Raw genomic sequence first — 9,278 nt, 5'->3', positions numbered from 1 at the left:
GCCAGCTGCAGTCCTGTGCATCTTTTGAAAGCTTTGAAAATGGCTCCACACTATCTTGTCAGCTGCATAGAACATGACTATTTGTTGTCACTATTGCCTGGTGCTATTTTGGTCACATGGATATAAAAGAGTACAGTAGCTACTTTTGTTACTGAATGTTGCTTCATGAGATACTTTTGTGAAGTTTCACCAGCTGCAGTCCCTTTTAAACATGGACCCTGGACTGAGTGAGGTGATATCTTTCCCATGTTCAGCAACAGGCTGTGTCCTAATGCTAGAAAAAGCTAAGAATATGGCCTTTCTCTCTGCATTGTAGTAAGGTATATTGTTTTAAAATAGTAATGACATATAAGGAAGAATTCATTTACTCTGCACATGATTAACTTTAGTCAGTGTTTCTAAGCATGGCTGCTATTCCAGCAAGTTGACTTTTTATGTGAGGTGGAGAGATTCTTCCTCCAAGCATTTTTGTGTAGGCATAATGAGGATACACTTCCTTTGTTGCATTGTTCCACTCCCCTACCCTTGGCAATAGAGGCCATTTCTTTGCAGTGGGAGGGAAATCAAGTTTAACTTGTGTTTAAATACTTCTGTTACTGGTGGTTTCATTCTTACCTTGGAGACTATTAGAAAGTTTACTGCATAAATAGGTGGAGACTACAACAGAGCAGCTGCACATAAAATGTTATTGTACAGGTAAGAATGGAGTTAGTGTCAAGAAACTAAATTGTTTAATTTAGATGTTTGCAAATGGAGCTGCAATAGGGAAACAGAGCTCTGTAAAGAACACCAAAGAGACAGAAGTAACAGTTTGTGGTTTATTGGGTGGTGGAGATAGTACTACAGTTGGACAGTCACTGTCTTGTTGCATACAGAAACAACTTTTTTTAAACATGCTCAGGAGACAAAACTTACAACCAGGCTGATATAGTACACAAAAATAAGGTTCTCTAAAAAAGTTATACACAAATTCCCAAGCTGTGTTAGGAAAATACATTTGGACCTACCAACAGTGAAATATTTAAGCTATGCAGCTGGCAGAGAAGGTTGGTCAATTGGCTTGACAATCCTTTGACTGCAAGAAAATAGTCTTTGGTTTCACATTGTGTAATAATTCTTTCTTGTTCTGAACCAACATTAAACAAGATGGGGAAAAGGCAAAGGGTTTTCTAGGCAGTGCTGCTTTGAATGCTGGATTTGTTACACCACTTCACTGTACAAGACTGGCTAGGTTATTTAGCTCTGGCTAAGAACATGGGTGTCTGAACAGGGAAAACCCTAGAATAGTTTCCTAATGCTACCTTCAGGAAACTCATTTGTTCAGATTGGAGCTTTGTGTGTTCTGGTTGAGATACATAACATTGAAAGATTTGACCTACTTGAAAAGTGCAACGTAAGACACACCACGAAACCCGTTAAACTGAAAAGAGTGAACTGCTCAGGCAGATTTAAAACTGCAGTTCCTTCTGGATTCCCCAGAGTGTGTCTGCACTCTTCCTTAACTTGTCCTCTTCTTCCGGTTTTAGGATCATCTTCACTACATCAGTGATGCCAGCACTCCCCAGTATACAAGGAACACTTAGGAAGACATCGTCTTTTATTCCATGCATGCCCTGAAAAGTAGGTAAGGATAGTTAGGTTAGAATTCATAGAAGCCTGTATGTCTTACAGAATATCTTTTTGGGAAAACTCAACTGAATTTCATCAAAAATGAACTAGAAATGTATCACTTTTTCAGAATTCCCAAGTTTTTAGTTCTCAGTAAGACAGAAGCTGGCAAAAAGGGGCTGCTCACCTTAACAACTGTAGAGACTGGGTGCACCCTTCTCAAATTCTTCATAATAGTTTCAGCTAGGTCTGCCACAGAAAGGCCAATAGCCCAGGATGTGTACCCCTTCAGTTTGATGACCTCATAGGCACTGCAGAGACAAAGATTAGTCATTAAAAAATAAGTATATTCACCTGAAATACTTAAAATTTGCAAGAAGGGCTTTTGGAGATGCCTTAACTTGGAGCCATGGGAAACCTAAAACTGGTTTGCTGACAGGACTGAAATCAACTTGGCAGTGAAGGATTCTGTGTGCATTCTGCACTACTCCCTGCAGTCATACTGGGAACTTGAAAGTTAAAGCACTTCCTTAAGTTCACCACCTGTGAAAAATTAACTCTGCCAAATCAATATAACCCCTTAAAATTTAATTGAAGTTCTTTTATGTCTGTATCTTGACATCTGGTTTTGGCTGCTGTGCTATTTATGACACCAGATGTGGATACTGAAGTTCGGAGGTACTGTATCTCTTCATCATTTGTTCTCATGTTAAAAAAACCCCCAAAATAATAAAAATCAGTATTTACCTTTCCACCACCTGCTTATGGACCTCTTTCCAGTGTTCCTTGTCTGCATCAGTTCCCATGTCTGGATGAAGAGCCTTCAGGGAGACGCCAGCAACGTTCACTCCACTCCAGACAGGTACTGAGAGTTACACACAGGTTAATTATCTCACAAGAAAGATTTAGTTCTTCCTCAAATTAACAGTTAATGTAAGATCTAGTTGGATTAATCTGCAGCACACAGGTCACTGATTTAGGCATGACTTTAAATATAGTGTGACCTATGAGACAAATATTGCAGGCTGAGAACATAAGAGCATTTAAACATCTTTCTTTACATACGGTGTCACACCATTTGACTATACCTTTATTAAAGCAGAACACCTAGGCAACTTGAACTAAAAGGACAGTAACTATTTTGCAAGGGTTTCTCAAAATACGAATTACTCCAAATGAGTTCTCCTGTCAGGCAGCAGACAGTACAGTTCTGCTGCTGCTAGAGAAAGTACAAGTTCAGTAAGGAGAAAGTTGCTCCTTCTCCTGTCCTCTAGACTTGTCTCTGCATTTCCATTCCTATATATAGTTCTTGATTACTTGAGAAATGCCAGTAAAGACAACCAAGTGACTACCAGAAGGTCTAGTGCACATCTTTGGGAGTCCCTTGCAGAGAACTTTACCCTCTTGCTTCTTCAGTTTGTTTTTTTTTGGAGAGTTATGGAAACAACTTAGCCTACAATTTTTTTTTAGCCTCCTCAAGTTACAGTAATGACCTTTTCCAAGCAGAGTAACTCGGGTCAAATATAGATCATCTAGGGTTACTCAGCAGAAGACGACTTAAAGCAGGACTTGTACTCTTAAGGTGCCTGCAGGGCAAAGGTTTTTGGGCAGCATTTTGCTCTTCGACGTGTTTCTTGCAAACAGAAAAAACCCCAAAATAAACAATCTGGAAAAAGTTATATGTTAACAAGCCAGCCAGATTTCACACTTACCACTGGAATCTCCGTGCTCTCCAATAATCCATCCATGGCAGCTCAGAGGATGGATGCCCAGTCTTTCTCCCATGAGGTGGCGGAAACGGGCAGAGTCCAGATTGCAGCCACTACCAATAACACGGTGTTTAGGGAAGCCACTGATCTTCCAGGCCACATAGGTCAAAATATCCACTGTAAGTAGAACAGTGAGGATAAGTCCACTCATAAACAGTTTGATAACTAGGATGGCATCTTGTGTTCCTCTGTAAGGACTTTATCTGCATGCTGGTCACATGGAGTAGAGCCTAAAGTAATGCCCGCTGCCAGGCCCTGCAGCAGACAAAGGTACTGTTTTAATGGCAGAATTGAGAGGCCATTCACACTACACGTGCAGTTATCAGTGCCCCTTACTGCATCTTGTGCCAAAGGTCACTTAAAAGGCAACTAAAAGTCCAAGCTGGAGGCAACTTGGTTTATTTCTTAGAGGAACAGCTTGCTGAGTGTGGAGAGGAAAGATGATGCTTCTTGCTATACGGTTACATCGCACATGTATTTTCTAAATGCCTATGCTTGGTCATGTTAGTGTACTATGCTGTGTTACTGAATAAAACGCTATTCCCTAAGCCAAATCCTTTTCTTAAGGCAACACAAGACATACCTGGGTTTGAGACAATAAGCAGCTTGCAGTCAGGACTGTATTTCACAACGTTGGGAATGATGAATTTGAAGATATTGACATTGCGCTGGACCAAGTTGAGGCGGCTCTCTCCTTCCTGCTGACGGGCACCAGCAGTGACAATGACCAGCTTGGAGTGTGCAGTCACACTGTAATCTGCAGACAAAAGGCTGTGTCAAACATGGCCTCTTTCTACACTTGGTTCAGAACAGGAGTTCTCGGTTCCTTTTAGTATCGATATGCAAAATTCTCAGGTTTAAGCATGCTGAAATTGTCCTGGTACTTTTTACCCTAGACTTTGCTTCTATACCAAGTTATGTTTTCTTTTAAGGCTATGGTCCCCTGCCACAGCCATAAGGGCACGTCAAAATCTTAACATCCAGGATTGCACAGAGGTATTAGAAACTTCTCAGGCACAGATGGTTAAGGGGCAGCTGTCAGGATGGCTTCCAGTGCAAGGGCTGTATAGAAAAGGAAAACTACCCTTGTCACCTACCACCTATGGACACTGGAGCTGCACATTAAGGTATGAGATGGTTAGCATTTGCCCTAGTCAGGTTGCTGCTAAACATAAAGCAGTCAAATATTTATGTACAAGAAGTAGGCAGTAACACATTCAGAGCCTAAGTGGCCACAAATAAAAATCTCCAATGTGCAAGAGTACTTCAAAAATTCTTCCGAGTGATGGACTTTGGAACAGAGAACTCCAAGTTGGACTGGCCTGAACAAGGTATATGAAACTGTCAGCTGAGCACAAGTGAGCTTTCTTCCTAACAATGAGGAAGACAGACTAAACGTCAAGCTTGGTTGATCAGTTTGAGATGTGAAGTGGCTATCTCCACTTGAAAAGAACGAGCACATTAAGAGTCAAGTACTTGCCTTTGCCAGAGACAATCTTTGGTGTTCTAAGGAAGAGGCTGCCATGCTGGAGATCCAGCATCTCTCCTCTGAGCTTGTCCTCCACAACATCAACAAGGGCAAGTTCATCAGCCAAGTCCTACAAGAGACCAAGATTAAATAGTAAGTTTATTGCAAAGAACCCAGTTTAACTGTGAAATTACAATTTTTTTTAAAAGTAGCAATTATTTAAGCAATTTCACTCATCTATATCACTTTACTTGTTCCCAAGCAGAATTCAATTAGTCTCCTGGGATATCCACTTTCAGTTAGTTTTGTACTTTTGATATCCACCTGCTATGTGGAATAGTTGTAAAATTTAGTTTGACAATGATGAAGAACAATTTAATAGCTGTTCATAAACACCTTGCTTTTCAACAAAGAAAAGCAAGCCTGATGTTAAACAGAGCATCTTCATATAATGCAGTGCAAAGGACAAGTCACTCAGAGCACCTAGGACCAATTTTTCCAGTCCCCACCTCAGTTCTTAGAAGGGATTCTGGAAGTCATTCCAAGGTAAATGCAGCTCCCAAGTCAAAATGATACACAGAGCATGTTCTGCCTGATACTGGATAAACTTGTTCTACAAAAAATACAGCTATTTCTAATCTTCAATAGCTTGAAGATTTCTGCTCCATTTCAGGCCCAAAGAAAAGAATGGGCAACAAAAAGGTCATCTTGTATGCTAGCCCAATTAATCTAATAAAGGAGATTACTTTTTGGCTCTCTTTTCGGCCCTGGGCAGTCAAAACTGTGCTGCTTCCTCCCACGCTTGACACTTACCTTCATCAGGATGCTGATAGCACAGGCCATTCCAACTGCACCCACACCAACCACACTGATCTTATTGTGGGCATGACCATGCTCGTCCTTGTGGACACTGTGGATGAGCTGATCCTTGAGAGACATGGTGCACTTCTGCAAGGAAAGCAACAGATTACTTCTCCACGCTTTAGAGCTTTTACTGACACGAGAATATTTGTATCAAACAGGACGGATTTTATTCCAGGATAAGAAAATGGATGTAAATCATATGCCTAAAACATCTGCCAGTACTGCCTGCATACAACCAAGTACTTAAAAACCTGAATTATTGATGACCATGTACTGTTTAAGCTTGCTATAGCTTTCCTCCAAATACAGCCCAAGAATCATTGCTTGTATAGCTGGGTCGCACTCCAGCAGCATTAGAAGAACATTCTAAATGATCATCCATATTAGACTGAGGTAAAGGAAGCCATTTTAGTACTTCTAGGCACAGCATGATCTGGAAATTTCCATCCTACTGCCCTGAAAAACCGGTACTCAGTGCCCTGAAGCCTTTCCAGAGATGAAGTTGTACAACACTTATGCAAACCCTTAAGCACAATGTGATCTTCAATGTCACCTTCACAGATTTGCTTTAAAGTGAAACTGCATAGTTTTGAATTAAGATGTCTACAGACTAGTGTTTCCATCTCTTCCCCCCCCCCCGCCATTTTTTTAGCTACCACCTGGATGGCAGCCTGGTTATATGGGTGATGACAGTCATGGGTGTGCTGGACTGGCAAAGCAACGATGGAGCGTTGGGCTTTCACCCCCCGGGTCTCTACAGAAGCCAACACTGCTTTCTCTGGTGATGCAGCCTCTGCTTTGCCTCAAGAGCCCGAGGCAAGGGCAGCCTTGCAGATGGATGCAAGTAGAGGCACAACGTGATTCTAAAGTTAGCGCTGAACAGGCAGCGACTGGTCCAGAGCAGGAAAGGCCAGGCAGCGTTAGCAGAGCAGGTAAGGGCTGCGAGGTTGAACGGGCAGGGGGGGAGGGGGACGCACAACAGGAAGCCAGCAGTGCCCATATTTAGGAAAAGTTAACCAAGATACATCACTCTTCCTTTGCAGAAGTCACCTGAAGCGTGGCCCGCTATAGTACACGCTCTCACCACGTGCCAGGTTCTCTCTTGGCCCTATAAGCACTTTAACGCATGGGGGTTGAGAAGCACCCACTCCAGCATTTCTCAGACTTAATACTCAAAAGTTTTTGTCTTTAGAGCACTCCTCCCCTGAAAGAAGGGGATGTAGAGAAAGCTAGACACTTAAATAACATACTGATGCTGTAATTCAGACACAACCCTGAGCCCATCCTCACAGCGGGGTCACTCCCACTACCCTCGCCAACAGGCTGGTCCTGGAGAAGTTAAGTGAGCTAATTCACATTGATTAAGGAAAGGGTGGAGCGGCGGGCACGGCGCGGCAGTGCAGGAGTCTCAAGGAGAGGTCTGTGTGTAAATCACGCCGGTTGCACACGGCCACTGCGCAGGGCGCGGTGCCTCTTCCACACCCCACCCGGCGCGGTGCCGGGATCAAACCCACAGACGGGGGTTACTCGGCCGAGGAGACGGCGCCGAGTGGACTGAGTCTGCTCGGCGCCGCCTGCTCGGCCAAGATCCCCCCCAGCTCTGGCGTTTAGCAGCCAGTGGGCCCAGCATTCCCCCGCATTCCCCCTTCCTCCCCCCGGTAAATCCGCCCGCGAAAGCGATGGAACCTACCGAGCGTCCTGAACCTGGTGCGGCAGCGGCTGTAACGGCGGGGTGGGGGAAGCGGCCGCCGCTTTAAGTAGGGGCCGGGCGGCTGACGTGAGGTGGGCGGGCTATCGTGGTGGAGACGTGCCCGCCGACACGTCGGGGTGGAGAGGAGGGGGAAGTTGAGGCGGGTCGCTGTGGGGGTGGGGAGAGAGCTACATGGTAGCGGTTGGCGCTATGAGGGGAAGCTGAGACGGGCGGGGAGGAGCTGAGCCCCAGCCGGGGCAGCGCAGCTCCTTTGAGGGCTAGTGGGCGAACCCGTCGCAAGGCTGAGCACATTTCCTGGGCTGGTGAATGTGTGTCGTTGGCGAAGATGTTCTCTTTTCTGCTATTTAAACCGGGCCGGGTGAAAGCGCTTGAAGACACTGGCTCCCGAGGGCAGGAAGGTGCCCGGTGCGCGCGCAGCCGGTGCTCGGCCCCGCGAAGGCTGAGGGGCGCTGAGGGGCGCTGAGGTTCCCGAGCGGAGCCGGGCCCGGCGCTGCGCTGCTGGCCTCTTCACGGACACAGTTCCGCATGGGATCTCTCGCAGGGTGGCTAGAAACCCACTTTTCATTTCCTGCATGAATAGGTTTTGAGAGTTTGTTTCAGACGTCCTTCTCTGGCGTTTGCTTCCCCTTTTCCGTGTATTTTCATGCCCAATTCCCGCCCATACGCTGCTTTTTCAAGTTACATAAGCTAAGCCTTTCCAGTCCTGCGTGGTGCAAGCTGGGCACTGGGACTCCTTCCGTTGGAATGCTTTTCTCCTGTGAGAGGCTGCCGTATGGAGTGGTTTGGTCTGCTCAGTGGTGCCTCACAGGAACAGTAGTGTTTTCCTGTCGTTACTGGAAATACTGTGACTGGTCTCCTCTGACTTCTCACAGTCACGCCACGCTGTCGGCTCCCCATCACCCTGTGGTTGGTCAGTAAAACTGAGCTCTTCACTTTTTTTCTTGCTAGGATATTAACAACAAGGAAAAAATATTTTAACTATTTCCTGGATGCTTGAAGTTTCAGTTTCATACAATGCTGCAGGGCTGTTGGATTTTGGTAAACCTATGCTACTTTTTATCCCTCTGTTCGCTGAATGTCATGATTGTAGTTAAACTTCCTTTTGCGAGTTTTCATGAAGAACTGCACAGACATCAAAAGCATGGGCCCAAACTGCTTCTACCATGGCACACTTCTTAAATACTTGCTGTTCGCTATGGTAGTGCCTCTGCATCAGTAAATTTACTTAAACTCTTTGCAGCTGGGTTCATGATTTACTGTGTGTCAGGATTCTGGGACTGAGAATGTCTGTTACCTCCAGTGGGAGCACAGTAGACTGAGATTTGCTCACCAGGTGGCTGTGTTCATTCATTATCTGGTATCCATTTGTCCCTTTTACTCCTTGTAAGCATCCTGTCTTTACCCCATTGCTTAATATGTACATTTTTTAGGAAAGTCAAGAAAGCATTAATTTAATCTTGTGTGTTACCTTTATTTTCCTCAATCTTGTTTTTCAGTGATTTTTGGTTTTTTAAAATCTCATTTAGCTGCAATACCTTTGTGATGTTTGTCTTAATTTTCTTTGGGGATTATAACTAGCTCATTTTTTGCAATATCTATTTGAGACTTTTAGGATGTACTTGACTTCCTTTTTGAGACACTTATCTTGCTATAATAGAGGCCTTCCTTACTAATTAATCCCTTTATCTTCATTTGCTCATATCAGCCTTTCCATCTCTGTTTTGTCTGGCATGTCTTTTCCAAAGTCACTTCACATAGTTTATTTTTTAGTCACTAGAGTTGGCCAGTTTACAGATGGAGTTGTCATGGAGGTAGCCCAAAGCCTCATAATTTGTTTGATAGTCCATTGGCAAAATAA

The 9,278-nt window shown here is 44.3% G+C and overlaps 1 protein-coding gene across 1 annotated transcript; it reads right to left on the bottom strand.

Moving 5' to 3' along the window:
• Positions 1-804: 804 nt before the first annotated feature.
• LDHA (lactate dehydrogenase A) lies at positions 805-7,510 on the bottom strand. The gene is made up of 8 exons (XM_062000234.1): positions 7,400-7,510; positions 5,659-5,793; positions 4,858-4,975; positions 3,961-4,134; positions 3,321-3,494; positions 2,356-2,473; positions 1,796-1,919; positions 805-1,613 (listed from the first exon to the last, which is right to left on the bottom strand). Exons 2-8 carry the CDS (start codon positions 5,782-5,784, stop codon positions 1,449-1,451), a joined length of 999 nt encoding a protein of 332 aa, XP_061856218.1. The 5' UTR covers positions 5,785-5,793; positions 7,400-7,510; the 3' UTR covers positions 805-1,448.
• Positions 7,511-9,278: the final 1,768 nt, after the last annotated feature.

This window comes from Colius striatus, chromosome 7 (assembly GCF_028858725.1).
Source record: "Colius striatus isolate bColStr4 chromosome 7, bColStr4.1.hap1, whole genome shotgun sequence".
Classification (NCBI taxonomy): Eukaryota; Metazoa; Chordata; class Aves; order Coliiformes; family Coliidae; genus Colius; species Colius striatus.
This window is presented reverse-complemented; position numbering and strand designations above follow the sequence as displayed.